Here is a 17,289-nt window from a genome sequence, read left to right as displayed (position 1 = left end):
CCTGGAGTCACAAATGAGTCCTGGGAAATGCACAATCCACACTTGGACTTAAACTTACCCCCTTTCCCCCATCTCAGATGCCAACATCCATACTCGCTGCTGATTGCCAGCTCCTGCTCCTTGCAGCAGCCCAGCATGCTCTCTGCTGGTGCCAAAATACCTTCCAGCAAACCCCACTAACTTCTGAAACTGTCCTAGAGGGGTAAGGCAAGTCCCGTATTGTACGTCCTCTGTGCATGTACATATCACTCTTTTTAAACACATATCATACAGCACATTTTAAAAGGGGCTCTGGGAGGGGAGGTAATATCCTATTTTATACCCTATGGGATATAAAATACTGATAGCTTTTAAAAACGGGATTCTCCTTACCCCTACAGGCCCTCTCCCGGCTTCAGAAAGGTGCTGTGGTGGCTGTGATGCCACCGGCAGAGAGCATGCTGGGGGGTCACACAAAGCAGGAGCTGGAGATCTGCAACAGGCCTGGGAGTTGTGGACCTAAAAGAGAAAACAGTTTTAAGTTAAGGTGCCCATCACCCCCATCCTGGTTACTAGGGGCACTCAGCACACAGCAGGTGTCTGCATGAATCCTTAAAAAGCAGAGAACCACTGACATCATCAAGAATTTGTATCCCCCATGGAGTTAACCTCTCCACAGTAGTCAAAACTGTTTGTTTATTTCAGTGTCAACACCTGCACGACCCTTCTGGCTCTGTATTTTAACCGGGGTCCATCTTTAGAGTATGGTGTGTGCCCCTCAAAATAACCAAGTTAAGATGCAGCAGCAGCATGCTTCGATCACTGTGACAGCAGCATTCCGAAGTGTCAGACAGGAGAGAGCCTTGAGCAGACAGACACACTGAGCTTTCAGAAGAGTTTCTGTGCTAAGAGGCTGGGAACACCCAAGGGTTAGGGTGGCCAGAGAAAGCCCTGCCACTTCAAGAGACAGCAGCTTAAAGCAGGACAAAGGAGTGCACTGAAATGAGCTTTAGTTTCTTCACAATGTCCCCAAGTGAGAAAATAAACAGGCAAACCATATCAAGTTCAAGAGAGGTATTATTTCTTCTAGGGACCAAAGATAGCTTTAGCGTGTCCTACACGTCTTTTTAAAAGGAAAACAGCGAAACCAGCAGAGAAGGATGCAAAGCAACTTCTGAAAGCCAGCACTGTCCCTTGAGCACAAGAAGAGACACACCTCAGACAAGAGCTCCCAGCTGCACCCATTGAATATTAGAGAGCATATAACATATAAAAGCCTAACTACAGCAATTTCATATGGTGCTAAATGAACTATTTTAAAAAAATCCACAAAATTCAAATACTTATATTAAAAACCCGTTATTACAGTTACTTAAGAATTAAAGAAACAAACTTTAACATAACATCACATCATTATTAGTATCTTGCTGTGTGTAATTCTTTGAGGTCATACTCTGTATAGACTCTCATTCCTACCAGCTCAATAGATGGTGCTAGAACCATACCTCCAATACTCCCAGAAAAACAGCTAACTCCAAGTAGAAAATACAACTGTGTGTTACAGTGTGCAGTACAGTCAGTATTTTTTCACAGTAAACAAAAATTAAAACTAAATATCTAGTTAACTGTTTTCAGTCAGGAATTCAATTAACCAGAATTCAAATTCAAGTATCAAATCCTCCTCCATTCTAATTAAGGGTTTCAATTTTTTAAGAACCTAGCGAAGCATTTCTCAACACTTTGGAATAACCTGTTTTAAATATACAAATAGTTCAAGTCTTACAATATTTTAAGCATTTTAAGAAAAACCAGCCTTCTCCGGGCAAATTATCATTCACAAAAACCAGAAAACACTGGTGACATCTGAATCTACCGTAATTTTCTCAGTAGTTTTTGTTTTTCTGACACTTTTTTTAGTTGGTCATTAATACAAAGATCCAAATACACACACGAACAGTGAACTTCCAGTTGTAAGGAAATGAGTTTGAATGAAACTTCAGCAATATTCTTGGCACAGTAGACTTCCACAAGTATCATTATCTCAAATTTTTGTAAGCTCTTTGAGAAAAAAAGAATATGTAGTTTCCTGCATTGAAAATTTTCACATAGATAACATGTTCAGTAAATTATATTTAGAGGTAAATATTTTAAAGAAATACATACAATTAAACAAAACAGCAATTACTTCTTGGGAGTTCTAAAAGCCAACTATATTAGGAGAAAAATGAATTATCCAACTTTGCAATAACTACATACCATTAAAACATTAGCTCCAAGTCACCTGCTCTGCCACTGCTGACAGGAAAAGAAAGACTTCTGAGAAATGAGGTGATGGGGACTGAACTCTGGCTTACTCATCCCTAGAGCCTCCTTTTGATCTCTACCAAGGTAGACGCTTCTCTGTCCATTTCTAAATTACATTCACACCATACAAAAGGAATGTGGTGACTGAAAAACATCTTTTAAGATCACTGGTCTGTAACTAAAGAGATGTGGGATCTGGCCAGGAAACAGTAGCCCCCACCTGACTTCTCCATGCAATTCCAAATGAGAGAATATCCTTCTATCTCACGTCTCTTGAACATAACTACATTGCAAAGACCTTCAGCCCTGTATGTCCTGGCACATATGTCCAGTACCCGAGTACACATTAACAAACAAAACAAGTGTAGGTGGTCTTTATTTTAGGCAAGGAAAAGGGTGTGACCTCTAGAAGAAGAGTTTGGCATCAATTCAATCAATATGCAACATCTTCGGCCTTAGAAATCAGTTTATAGCAAGGCGGTGGTAGCACACACTTTTAATCCCAGCACTGGGGAGGCAGAGTGTGAGTTCAAGGCCAGCCTGGTCTACAAAAGCTAGTTCCAGGACAGGCTCCAAAGCTAGAGAAACCCTGCCTCAAAAAACCAAAAAGAAGAGAAAAGAAAAGAGAAATCAGTTTATACCATACTCGAAATATGTACAACTACTATACATCAAGTTTTTAAAACAAGGAAAATAAATCATAGCATAAGGAATTCAATAATGTCACAACACCAACATCTGAGGGGCAGGCCCTATGCTAAACAATTTGAATGCCTGACTTTGCATCTAAAAACAATCTACTTGCAAGGTCACAAACAAGGCAGACCTTATATCCCAACATCATAGGTTGACCAGCCTAAGCTCATCAAAGACGACAACTAATGAAAGAGAAATGGAAATCAGACAACCTGAAGTCAAAATTCAAACTATCAACCTATGTAGCCTGCCAACCTTCATCTCAGGCCCAGACTAACACTTCCCAAATGCTGAACTGCACACGATCAAACCAATGCAGACTCCGGGTCCCATCCCAGCTCACTGAGAAGAAGATTCTAGTGTGGCAGTGACCTACAACTAAAGTGAAGTAACCACCTCCCAGATGCCCATGCATCTATGTTCCATGCTACAATCACAACAGCTGTGTACAGTCCATAACTCTGGTGATTCACTTGTATGCAGAATCCCAGCTGAAGAGAAAGAATTTCTTTGTAGCCCTCTTCTGCTCTACTGTCAGGGGATGCAGGAATAAAAAACAATGACAAGTAACAAGTTTTTAGAGTGGGTTGTGGGTTCTGGGAACAAACTCAAAAAGAAATTTCACACGCATACATATCCTTCCTGGAAACTCATTTGAAATAAATAAACCTACAATTACTTAATCCTAAGGAACCCAAACCATACTTCCTCTAAAGTACGGATGAAGGCAGTGAAGAACACTAACAGAGTGGTCTGAGTATTACCTAGAAATAAACAACTGGTAGTCAGTACCAGGTATTGCAACTCCTTGGAATTGCACAAGGAATCAAACTAATTTCAACAATATACTCTGGGTTAACTTTCTCAAAATCCATGATTACTTCTAGGTAGAAAATTATTCCATTTATGCTTAAAATTGAGATTATAGAATGTTGATAATTTTAGTAAAAACAAGAGTTCCTTTCAGAACAAAAAATATTAAGTCTTCCTCCTCCCTATCAATCCTATCCAGTGTTCTCTAAAAATGGCTGATGCTTAATGCTACAGATTCTCCAATTAGAATCTAAGGCTGCTGAGGGAAGAAACAACATTCTGTACTTCTTCGGTGCCCTCTGTTGGGTTCAACCATGAATAGAGAAAAGGGTTTGCAACAAATGCTTGCGAGAGGAACAGATTGTGAACATTCTTAACTGCATTCTGTTTTTGTTTTTGTTTTGTTTTGTTTTTATTTTTTTCGAGACAGGGTTTCTCCGTAGCTTTTTGGTTCCTGTCCTGGAACTAGCTCTTGTAGACCAGGCTGGCCTCGAACTCACTGAGATCCACCTGCCTCTGCCTACCAAGTGCTGGGATTAAAGGCATGCGCCACCACCGCCCTGCCTTAACTGCATTCTGGATAAAATATACTTTGATGATCAAAAACAAAATCACCAAAACAAACTAGGTCACACAAAGTGACCCAGAATCCTTTAGAGGCTGGTAGGAGAAAAGAGCTGAAGATACTATCTCAGGTTATTTTTGCTCCGCTCAATCTAGACCAAGTGGACCAATCATCTTCAGAAAAGCAGAATGATCTAAGATTCTAGTGGAAAGGCGCAGGTCTCAGTGAGGTCAGAGGAAGGGGCTGCGCCAAGCACCCTCTGGTGGCTCTGCTCTCTCACCTGCTCAGGCAATTCTTGATTCATCCTTTCAGTTCTACCTCTCTGTAGACTGCCACAGTGCCTCAGCTTTCCCCAAATCCATTTTTTTTTACAAAGAAATTAATCTCTTCACGCAAGGTCAACAAAGATCACAGATTGCCAAGCCACTATCTGTTACCATTACCACTACTTCCAAGAACTGAATTTATTATTTGAGTTCTTGACCAATATATATTGGTCCTGAAAAGTACAGTGCATCTTTATTGAGTTGCTCACCTTTCCTCCTGCCTCTGAGCATACACCAACACTTTATCAACTTTGCTTGCCAGAGAATACCTCCTCACCCTCTTTTGTCTATTTCTTCCATGAATAACTCTAATATATTTAAACAAGTTTTCTTGGCCTAGAAATAAGTGGGTTATATGACTATAACCCAACAGAATCAATGTTTCTCAACAGAACACATAATTTAATTCCCTTAAAAATGCTACTTTGGCCAGGCAGTGATGGGACACACCTTTAATCACAGCGCTGGCAGACAGAAGCAGGCAGATCTGTGGCCGTCCAAGGCCAGCCTGGTACACAGAGTGAATGAATTCCAGGACAGCCAAGGTTACAAGAGAGAAACCCTGTTCCCAGAAAGAAAAAGAAAAAGAAAAAAAAAAAACAGCAAGCAAAAAAAGAAAGAAGAGAGAAAAAAAAACCCACAACAAAATGCTATCTTTGGAGTGTTTCTCCATTGGAGCCCCTCCCATTCTTCACTCTGGTGAGTTCTCACTTTTTAATAAACCTATGTTTGTTCTCAAAACAAACAAAGTGGAGAAAGGAAAGAGAGGAATTAAGATCCCTAACCTTCAAAAACCTGGCTCAGTTAATAACTTACTACTCCATCGGGCTGTCATGGCACACATTTTTTTTAAATAAATTTATTTATTTTTATGTATATAGTGTTCTGCCTGCACACAAGAAGTCAACACCAGATCTCATTATAGATGGTGTGAGCCACCATGTGGTTGCTGGGAACTGAACTCAGGTCCTCTGGAAGAGCAACCAGTGCTCTTAACCTCTGAGCCATCTCTCCAGCCCCATGGCACACATTTTTAATCTCAGCACTAGGGAGGCAGAGGAAGGCGATCTCAGTGAGTTCCAGGCCAGCCTGGCTTACAAAGCGAATTCCAAGACAGCCAGGACTGTTATAAAGAAACCCTACCCAGTCTTATATCCCCACCCCAAAAAAGAAGTTACTACTATGCACTACCATGGCCTCCATCTAGTCCTGTGCAAGTAAGTATAGGCTACAAATTTACCTACAGTGTGGGATGGTAGCAGCCTTATATGTTATGATGATTTAACACTTGATAAAGAAGAAGTCATGGAGCTTACACCCACAGAAAAAAGTCATCCAAATTTGGACATTTCTGAGGATGAAATGAGAGGCAATTTATATAACAAGGCAGGTTCAATACCACAGACGTGGACTCTGAAGAAACCCTGAAGCAAGTCCTAGAAAACAACCCAGGCTTCCACACAAAGTCCAAACATTCTTCCTTTCACACACTGAATGTGTCACACACTACCCAGGGCTTTGGGAGTTCAACACACCAGTATTACCCTGGCCTTGGTGACTAGTAGATGGCTCCCCACTCCCCAAGCCTCAATTCATTGGCTTTTACTCTCTTTAGCAGTATTAGCATAAGAGCACCACAAAGCAGACCTACAATCCCAGCATACATCCTATTTATACCCCAAACCCTACTGCACCACAAGGATTGTTTCTGCTGATGTAAACAAGACAGCACATCTCTTAGTATAACCTCAAACCAAAGGCTAACATAACCCATCATGCTATATTTCAAAGCTAATATTTTGTTTTTTAAAGCCATTTTTCATTGTTCTGTTTTGCCATGTTATCTGTTATGGGCAAAATCAACTTCAATCTCTTCTTTAAAAAAAAAAAACTTTCTATGAGACAAAGCATATTTCCTCTATAACCTGGGTAAACCAGAGCAAGGAGTCTTGATTATTCTCATCTCAATCTTTTCATAAGAAGTACACAGAACTGAGGAGAGAAGAAAATGGAGGAAAACTATTTCTCTCAGGAGCAAATATTTCACCATCTCTACTATTCTTATGTGACAACTGCAAGTATGTGCTGGACACTGACTCTCAAAGAGAAGCACTATGTGGGTTTAAAATGGACCCAACAGGGGGCTTGAGAGATGGCTCAGAGGTTAAGAGCATTGCCTGCTCTTCCAAAGGTCCTGAGTTCGGTTCCCAGCAGCCACACGGTGGCTCACAACCATCTGTAATAGGGTCTGGTGCCCTCTTCCTGGCTGTAGGCATACACAGACAGAATATTGTATACTAAATAAATAAATATTTAAAAAATAAATAAATAGATAGATAAAATGGACCCAACAAGTAGCACCCTCTACCTCACTTGCTTTGCAGATAGCTTTGATGTTTTAATACTGACAACAGAAGCTTTAGCTTTTATTGCTGCTAGTACCCTAAGCAATTACGGTACCTCAGCAGGAACCTCACAACTACCATACTGTAATCAGCATTTCCTAAGAGATGCTGTTCAAACATGAAAGCACCTCTTCTCTCTCTCTCTCTCTCTCTCTCTCTCTCTCACACACACACACACACACACACACACAGAGAGAGACACAGAGAGACACAGAGAGAGAGAGACAGAGAGAGACAGAGAGAGACAGAGAGAGAGAGAGAGAGAGAGAGAGAGAGAGAGAGAGAGAGAGAGAGAGAGAGAGAGAGAGAGAGAATTTTATTTCAAAGCTATATATTCTCCACGGAACTCTGGTTCTTAGTTTAGCAAAAACACATACACAGAAAACAAACACAAAGAAAGCAGTAGCTGTAGCCACTACCAAAATAAACTCTTCTGGAAACAAGGCCACCTCCCAAAGTTTCAGGTATCAGGCAGTATCTGTAAAAAAAAAATCTTTGTAAAGAAAGATAAAGAACAAACATCTCCAAAAATGGTAAGAATTCATATTGGCAAGAAAACTATACAGAAAACATTTAATTACAAGATAAAGCTGCAAGGCCACTTTGTAAAACAACCAGGGAGCATAGAAGCAGTCTAATAAGAACAAATATTATCTTATAAGTAGGTACACAATTGACTTGCTTTACTGTATTCATTCTTTAAACTGAAATATCACATACATTGTGTGCAAAAACAAACACTCTCAAGTAATGAAGGATTTGGGAGACAGCAGCCACAGATACAAATGTAATTAATTCTCTCTCTTTCTTTCTCTCTCTCCCCCCGCTCCCTCCACCCCCCAATACATTGTCTAGAAAGTTACAGAATTAGGATTGCTCTGCACTTAAAACTGTAGGCTGCGGGGCTGGAGAGACAGGTCAGAGTTTAATACTGTCTATTCTTCCAGAGGTCCTGAGTTCAATTCCCAGCAACCACATGGTGGCTCACAAGCATCTGTAATGAGATCTGGTGCCCTCTTTTAGCTTGTAGGCAGACATGCAGGTAGGACACTGCACACAAAATAAATAAATCTTAAAAACAACAACAACTGTAGGCTGTGGTTCACAATCTTCAAGAAAAAGATCCCGTTCTAAGATCAAAATGCTTAAAATGGTTCACAATGATTCTGTTTCAAGTGTTGTGTAAACAAAGGACTTTAAAAAATAATGTCGTTTAACTGTGTTGCTCTTAAAAAAGATTACCTTTGAAAAAAATCCAATAAAATACTAATGTCTGACAAACAGGTGCACATGTGGGTGTGAGGTAAACACATACACAATACTGAGCTGGAGGAGGGGAGGGAGGGAGGGCAGGGGGAGATCCACTTGCCTCTGCGTCTTAGCACTGGAACTGAAAGTGTGTCATCACACCTGGCCTGAGTGTGCCTGCCTTACAAGCAGACCTATTCTGAGCCCTAAATGTGGGAATCACAGCCTAAAACCAAGGATTTTGTCAAAAGCACTATCCAGACAACCTTGTTCCCTAGCCAAATTCCCTTCTCCCAACTTCTGCTCCTGGGACACCCTTAAAACGGGCCAGGATATAGTCCATACCTGCCATCATAGCAAAATTCTTTTTTGGGGGGAGGGGGGGCTGTTTCTCGAGACAGGGTTTCTCTGTAGTTTTTGGAGCCTGTCCTGGAACTAGCTCTTGTAGACCAGTCCAGCCTCAAACTCACAGAGATCCGCCTGCCTCTGCCTCCCGAGTGCTGGGATTAAAGGCATGCACCACCACTGCCTCACCCAAGATACTAGTCTTTTTGGTTTACATTTCCTACTCGTTAATAACTAAACTTAACTTCAGGCTCTTAAGAATGACTGTGCGCAAAGAAACCATTTCAGAGACTACAGAGTATCTCTGGGACTGTCAAAAAAAAAAAAAAAAGCCACCAAAGCAGTAAATACTTCAGAAACACTGTTTACAATAAAAGAGCATTACCACAATGGACAAACCAAGCTGATGAAACCATCAACTGCTGTATTTCAGCACACAGCCTGCAGGCAGGTAGCACCGACCCATACTGGTGGTCACACCAGGAACACTGCAGAAGCAATGGACAGCCTGTGGGGCTAGAGAGGACACACGGCAGCAGAGGCAGAGCATGGGAAATGCTTACCAGTTTGAAGTCTTGAATGCTGCAGATGAAATATGGTGTGTTTGGTCGCCGACTCTCGATATACACACAGTCTTTAAAAGAAAAAGAAGTTTTTTAAAAAACTGGCATTTATCTTTAAAGAACCAAAAACAGGGGCCACAGATCACTGCATACATAAAGAGCTAGGTAAATGTATATAAACAAATCAATAATAAAGCAACCCCCTTTTAATAGTAAAAACAAAGCCTTCCTATGGGTGATATTAAATTATAGATAACATTAAGGTGATCGTTTTTTTCTGAACATTCTTCGGATAATTTAAAAAACGTAATAAAAGTTTGAATGATTCTGTTCAGGGAAAGGAAACTCTACAAAAACTATCGATGTCCAGACAGGGAAATTTAGATAAAGTAATTACTAAAGATTATCCATCAAGACAGGCATGGTGGCACTTGCCTGTAACTCTGGTCCCAGTGAAAGAGAGTACATACACTTGAAGATAAATCAAAATTATTTAGGTAGACATTCTTATGTCTTCACAAACAGAAACAGCTTTGCCATACACTACTTCATTTTCAATAAATATTTTGTGAGGAAGTAGATATCTGGAAAGACCAGCTTGAACATGCTACTACAATAAACTTTTCACCTATACCATAAAAAAGAATGAAAACTAATCTACTCACCTCTGGGTAATTTATTGTTAAATATGTTTTGGACTGTAATGAAAACCAAGGCAGCCAATCAAAGGTGGAAGAAGTAAACCAACTTATTGTTTTAATAGACCTCTTTCAGAAAGAAGAACAGACCACTTTCCTGAGTTACATCTGACATGGCATGGTTGGGCAATTATTTTTGATTCACAGCTGAAGTGTAAAAGGCTGCTTTTTAAAACTGTCTGTAAAACCCAGTTTTTTAAGAGAAGCGATGAGTTTTTAGGAAAATACTATCCACAGAACAGAACTGGAAGTCGAGGTATTACACACCAAGAAGCAAGAGTTTCACAGCTATGGAATCTGGGAAGCAGGAGAGCAAGGCCGGCAGTGCAAATGCCATCCATCACAACCTTCCCGACCCTGCAAAATGTGCACATGAACAACAACCAGCTCTGACAATGTGAAGAAAGCTCTACTTCATCTACACATTCACTAAAAGAAAAGACAGAAAGGACTCACAACTTGGAGTCAAGTCCCACTCAGATAATAGTAAAGACACTTCAGGTTGGATCACAAAGACAGCCTCTCTAATAGATGTATCTATAATCTATTTATATCCTTCCTGAAAACTTTCTATACAACATGAGGGTCACTGTACCCAAAAGCCATTTCAGGAAGAGAAGAGATACAAATCCATCAAGGTACTAGAATTCCCCTGACTTCTCAGATGTGGACAAAGAGTCCATGAAGCCATGCACCCAACTCAATTAAGGATGAGTTAGCTTTGAGCTGTGCATCTTGTTTCAGGGTCCCAGATGATGACTGACCCTGCTTCTGCATTTAGGCATCATCCATCTAACACATTAATCATCTCAAATGACAAGCTAGAGAACCTCTTCACACCATGGCTAATATTTCTCTTCATAACCCGTGTTTATTAGTAAAGTAAAAAAAAAAAATAAAAGAAACATAACTCTCCACACAAAAACCTGGAGCTCTAGTCAGGCACAGTGGTATGGCTCACAGCACTGCAATCCTAGGGCTCAGCAAGAGAGACTAATAAGTTGGAGAGCAGCTTGGATTACAAGCCTGTCTCAAAATAAAATTAAGAAAAAAAATTAAAATTAGTCTAAATTTAATACAATTTTGGAATGGCCCCAAAATTCTTAATTTCCATGTTGTAGCCCTGTTGTACGCAGCTCTAGTAGTCCAAACCTCCAGTTAGCAATTATATACTCACTAGCCTGAGCACAGAGCAGTCCACGTGCTTTCTTCTTCCTATCCCTACGAAAAACCATACTTTCTTTATATTAAGCTACTTGTCCACTGCCTTAAAAAGGCATGTCACCTCTTCAGTGGATGGAGCTCAATGTTCCCCAAACCTCCTCCCCTGGGCTACATCTAAATAAAATACCAATTCCCCTGTCCAGTCTGTGCCAGCCACACCCTTTCTTTATTCTACGTGTTCTGACAGCTTACAACTAATTCTAAGGTGGAAGCAGAGGGAATACATTCCCATGGCTCCTCTGCAAAAAAGGGATCAGAACAGCTCCCTTCTTGAAATGATCCTAGCAATTCACATTACCGTATGTTCCATTACTTGGCAGTCAGATTGCCTACATCGCCATCATCTCCAGAGCTCTGAAAATAGTACAACAGCAATCCCTGTGTCCACCAAGGACGACTGCCATTGATGTGCTCAAAATCAGACAAACCTCAATTAAGTAACGGGTGTGGGACAATGAGGCCTGGCTAACAGTCTGATGGTTTTAACAGAGAGAGGCTTTTTATAATTATCTTTTTATAATTAACAGAGTCACTTTTAACATAACCCTCTCACTCTGAAAGATAAACTACTATGAACTCATACACTAATAAACTTCCATTGTCGGGTGTGGTGCACATCATTATAGCACTAGAGAGATGAGGGGAGGGGAGAAGATCAGGAGTTCAAGGCCAGTCATAGACTACACAGTGAGTCTAAGACTAGTCAGCCCCAAATGAAATCCTGTTTCAATAACTAACTCCCACACCCCCCCCCCCAAGCTTTCTAGAGAAAGAAGCCGGACGGTGGTGGCACATGCCATTAATCCCAACACTCGGGAGGCAGAGGCAGACAGATCTCTGTGAGTTCAAGGCCAGCCTGGTCTACAAGAGCTAGTTCAAGAACAGGCTCCAAAAGCTGCAGAGAGAACCCCTGTCTTGAAACCGCCCCCCCCAAAAAAGAAGAAAAATACCCTGCATTCTGATACACGTGAACTTATGAAAATGTTCTCCTATAAACACACCAAGGTGTCAGTGCTAAGAGAAGAGGCACTGGGGGCGAATGGCAGCTGCTGACCCGTGTTTCTTATCTGACTGGACCTGACTAAAGAAAGCTACCTGAGGGAAAGGCTACCTACCACTTGAGGGAAGAACCTGGAACCTGGATCTGTGGAATTACAACATTTACTTATTAATGCCTTTTCCCTACATACAAGCTATCTTTTTTATTTAAATAATTACCATGGCAATCCAAACTGATTCCAAGCTGTGAATTTACATAATGATCTCAATATACAAAGCTGGTATCTGTAAAATCTATGGCTGTGTCAAAAATATCAAAATTTTAAACATGTATGAAAGGGCAGATAAGCTCACCTATGAAAGTAGGTGACAAAACAGACTCCTTTGATATAAAAATAATAAATCATCGAGAAGATTTTGAGTCATACGCGCTAAATATTTTTTCAAGCTGTGTCAAATTTATCAACCAGGGAGGGGAAATGTACTGTCTTGATCAGTTTTAGCTAATGCATGTTTTAAATAAAATAAAATATGAAGCATTACTCCAGTTAACTTTTTCTTCCTACAAAACAGGATGATCTCTGTTTTAAGAAAATACACTCTAAGAAATAATTTGGAATTCAAGTCTCACAGGAAATAATTTTTCTTTTATTGCCCTTATGGTTATCTCACCTTGCCCCACCCCCAAAAAGAGGTTAAATTGAGGCCAAATAGTCATTAGAAGTATTTTCTCTCTGGTCTCATTAACCAAGCAGCTTATTTAAACTGGTTTATATAAATGTTTATGGCTAGCATAAAAACCATTTATTTTATTTGTAGATCTGTCTCTGTTTGTTTCTGCAGTCCTGGGGTTCTAACCTAGGGCCTTATCCATGCTAGACATTCCCAGTTCCAAAGCAGTTCATTTGAAATGCCCAAGTTAAGAACAATGTCATAGCGCAGTTGCAATGTGTGCCCAGTAATCTTCTAAAGTCAAAATGATTTGGCAACTTACTGCTGCACAGCTTATCTGAAGCTGGTTATAAGGCTCACGTTAGTCAGCTGAACTGATGATCTGCAGACTGACAACACAATGCTCACTGCAGACACCTTTTGTTTTTAAATGGTAAAGCACTTCTTTGGAAGCAGCAGCTCTAAAGGGTGGAGCAGACAGAGCAGTTTATTAAACGCACAATGCACGTTTTCAAAATCACCACGGGAAAGCAGGCGTTTACCAGATTGAGTCAACAGTTGCTGTGGAGCAAATACACACTGTTTTAATATTAAAATCAGCACGCCTGAAATGGCCAGAAAAAAATGAATGAAGCTATTTCCATCACCATCAATTATTCTGCACAACACGTGATAACCAATGCTTTATTTTAGCAAGGATGTCTGAGAATGAGATCAGAATATGTTCTGAGTCTTACACTCTTAACACTGAGCCTCTGTGCATGGTGTCACTTCAAATGCTTGTGAACAGGAGCACCAAAACCCATGATTTGGGAGATGATACTGAACAGGGATATTTCTGGCTGTTTCTCATAACCTCGACATAGCTTTGTGTCTAAGAATCAATGCTGCCATCTGCAAACAGAGCCCTCGCTGAGCGGAGGGAGGAAGCCAGCCAAACGTGAAGGCAAATTCTCCAGGCAAAGAAAAGCCTCTGCCTTTTCAACCCTCAGCAAATCAGCAGGTTTATGTAAATAGAGCAGTGAAGCAAGTTCCTCAAGGGTAAAAATCATAGCCTGCCACATCAGGCAGTCTGTCATCGTGAAACACAAAGCACCTATCAGCATTTTTCCTGACAGTCTCCTCACCAAGCAGAGTGGACACTTACTTCACCCCCTAATTTAGTAAGCGGATCTGGGAGCCCTGGCATTAAAGCTGCAGTCACAATGCGTGGACCATATTCAGCCACCGCTCTGCCCCATAAAGAATTCCCGCATCACTGTGTTTCCACTATTAATCCTTGAAATGCTCTCTCGTCCCCTTGCAAAGAACAGCACTGCTACTCTAATAGAATTTCAAAAAGAAACCCTTTCCATGTGAACAAAGCCTTTCTCACAAAGAGATTTGCAGAGGCACAGCTGGGTAGCCCCGCAGTGAACATGGGAAGCTGACCTTCAGACTTCTCTGTTCTTTCATTTCTCCTCCATGCTATTCCTCTATCCCCGACACTCAAACCATCCAACAAGGTAACCGTTAGTGGGTAAAATGTTGCAAAATTAAGTCCACAAGTATCCCTCTAGTTAATACAAAGGTCTGCCAATTCCAATGTGGAAAGTGTGTGTGTGTGTGTGTGTGTGTGTGTGTGTGTGTGTGTGTGTGTGTGTGTGTAATATGCACCTGTATAAAGTCGTGTGTGTGTGTGTGTGTGTGTGTGTGTGTGTGTGTGTGTGTGTGTGTGTGTAATATGCACCTGTATAAAGTCGTGCCTGCCTACACATGTGGTGTGAATGCCAGAGGAGCTCCATCTTGAGACAATGTCTCTCCTGAACCTAGAGCAAGGCTTGTTAGAAACAACACTAAAATCCAGATGCCAGGATTCCATACCAGAAGCACTGGCAGACTGTGGGCCTCTAGCAAACAGTCTCATCTCTACCATCACCATCCTCAACACAGCCAACAGCAGCCACACTATTCACTCTCACCTTAACGTGATCAGCAGTCTGCAGAGCAGACGCCCAGAGCATCTATGAGAAGCAAATAAATGAAGACATGAAGACAGGAGTCACGTGAGACCCTCCCAGAACAATAAAAAGAAAGATGAAACATTACTTCACAAAATGGCAAGTGGAGACAGGCTGCCTTTCACCTTTCTGCTAGACAAGAGATACTAACAATGTCTGGGAACAGTGGAGAGCTTCAAAGGGAGAAAGAACACCTTCCCTCCCTGCCCCTTAGCTTTTGATTTGATTCTGTCAACTGTTACCAAATCTGAGGGCATTATCTTGAAAGCTATAAACTCAGTAGAAAAATGCCCCATGTATAATAAATCTGGCTCCATTCTCTTCAAACTTCATGATAACTGAATCTACATGCTGAAATGTCTATCAGTTCTAACTAATGCTACAAAGCTTGCATGGGCTCTTATCTAAACACAGAATAGCATGGTGGGAAGAAATGGCAAAGAAGAATACAACAAACTAAAGAAACTGTTTTCAAATTTAGAGATGTCTCTTTTGTAGCTGTCAGGAAATTTTCCAGTACACCAATATCTCTAAGACTGGGCTGGGGAGATAGCTCAGTTGGTAAAGTGCTGCCTGGCAAGCACAAGGGCCAGAATTTAATTACCTTGTAAAAACCAAGGCACAGTGAAGCATTCTTGTAATCCAGCACCTTGAAAATGGGTCTCAGTCAACCTAGCCTACTTAAAGACAAATGAGAAACCCTATTTCAAAAAAACAAAATGAACAGTGCCTGAGGTGTGGCACTCAAAGTTGTCCTCTGGCCTCTAAATACGAGCGAACAGATACACAGGCCCCTTCCTCCCTCCCTCTCTCCCACTGCCACCATGTTTAAAGGCTGGCCCTAGACAGCTACCACTCAGTTCAGGAAGTACTGCTGTGTTTTGGAATAGCTGCAGCCCCAGCCCCACATCAGTCATACACTAACTGGGTGTGAAACTGGGTAAAACAAGGAAAAGCAGTAGAAAGCATACCATGCTGACATCCTAAATATTAACTATGGCTTAACACTTGCATTACCAAAGCAAAGAGCAATGTAAGCGCTCATCTCCATAACTTACTATGAAAATGTTCCTTACAACCTGTCATGAACACTTACCATGAAAATGATTCTGACCAATTCAACTTCCAAACTCCAGTTAAGTCATTTTTCAGAATCTATTACTGTTTTGGAGTATTTTGTATTTTATAGCATTTGTATTAAATTAGAAAAGACATTTAATCTAAGAAAGAAATTTTATTTTTAAAATTGGGAATGGATCTAGGGCTTAGCAGTAGAACACCTGCCTGGCATTCAAGAGTCCATGAAGCTCTGGGTTCTATCTGCAGCACCACTGCAGGGAACACAGGTCCAGCAGACCACTTAGCTAGAGAAGCAGGAGTCACAGCACATGAGGCCCTGGCTACCCATGCCCACATCTTGCAGTACACTGTACCTGACTGTCCTATTCCAGTTCAATGGCTCATACAAAAACAAAACATTGAAGGCAGAAAAAAAAAACCTGTTCTACAGGGCCAGTGAGACGGCTCAGCAGGTACAAGAACTTCCCGTGTAAGCCTGGTGAATTAACTTCAATGCCCAGAACCCAAAATGGAAGTAGAGAAACAATTCCTGAAAGCTGTCCCTAATATCCAATGCCTTACTACACACATAAAACAAGTCAAATTCTGATATTAAAATGACTATTAAGCTGGGCATGTTTGATTTACTAATAGAAACATTGACACATCTTAAACTCAAGGACTGAAAGTGAACCATGGGCTAGGTGTGGTGGCACATGTTTATAATCCGATAACTTGGGAAGTTGAGACAGGAGATCACAACTTTGAAACCAGTATGAATTATAGTGGAACCAGAGAGGGGGTTGCTGAATACAGAGCTCAGTCACAGAATGTTTGTCTAGAACATACCAGATTCTAGGATTCATCCCAACACACACACACGCACACACACACACACACACACACACGGAACCAAGTAAAATCATGTCCACTTAGGAACCAGTGCAGTAGTGCTATGGCCAGAGTTCACAGGAAGATGATCATTGACAGGCAAGCCTGTAAGAGGACTCTTCTCTCCCTACACACCTGACAACAAACTGCTTTGCTGATCGGCTGGTGTCACCCTGCAAGGCAGATTTCAAGCGAGGCTGCTAGCTGCTCTCCACAAAGTAACGCCAGGGGAACCCCAGCCTTGCACAAAGTGCTTCAAAGCAATTTTGTAGTGCTCCCTGGAAATCCACAGGGGAACTCAGTGCCAGCGCTATTTTATTTGGCAAATGATTTTATTATAAGCCAGTATCAGAGTGAATCCATTTTCTTTCCAGGTTTTATGCTACTATTTAATGGACTGTCAGTACAATTTAGATTTCATCTATTTATACTCATTCAAGCCTGCCTCATGATTGTACAGCAAATGGAACATATTTCTATTCAACAGAATTAATGACAGTTA

General features: G+C 41.0%; 1 protein-coding gene across 9 annotated transcripts in view; it reads right to left on the bottom strand.

The window, feature by feature from the left end:
• The window catches only part of Rere (arginine-glutamic acid dipeptide repeats), a 366,134-nt gene that overhangs the window by 205,219 nt on the left and 143,626 nt on the right, over positions 1–17,289 (bottom strand). For 8 of the 9 annotated variants that reach the window (XM_075945074.1, XM_075945075.1, XM_075945067.1 and 5 more), the window contains 2 exons: positions 9,245–9,315; positions 373–498 (listed from right to left, as the gene is read on the bottom strand). In XM_075945074.1, the coding sequence (XP_075801189.1) occupies positions 373–498; positions 9,245–9,315 (197 nt within the window). The remainder of the gene's footprint in view (positions 1–372; positions 499–9,244; positions 9,316–17,289) is intronic. The other variant, XM_075945076.1, reaches the window with a different exon arrangement.

Source organism: Microtus pennsylvanicus, chromosome 13, assembly GCF_037038515.1.
Source record: "Microtus pennsylvanicus isolate mMicPen1 chromosome 13, mMicPen1.hap1, whole genome shotgun sequence".
Taxonomy (NCBI): domain Eukaryota; kingdom Metazoa; phylum Chordata; class Mammalia; order Rodentia; family Cricetidae; genus Microtus; species Microtus pennsylvanicus.
Note: the sequence above shows the minus strand (reverse complement) of the source record. Positions and strands in the feature narration are given on the sequence as shown.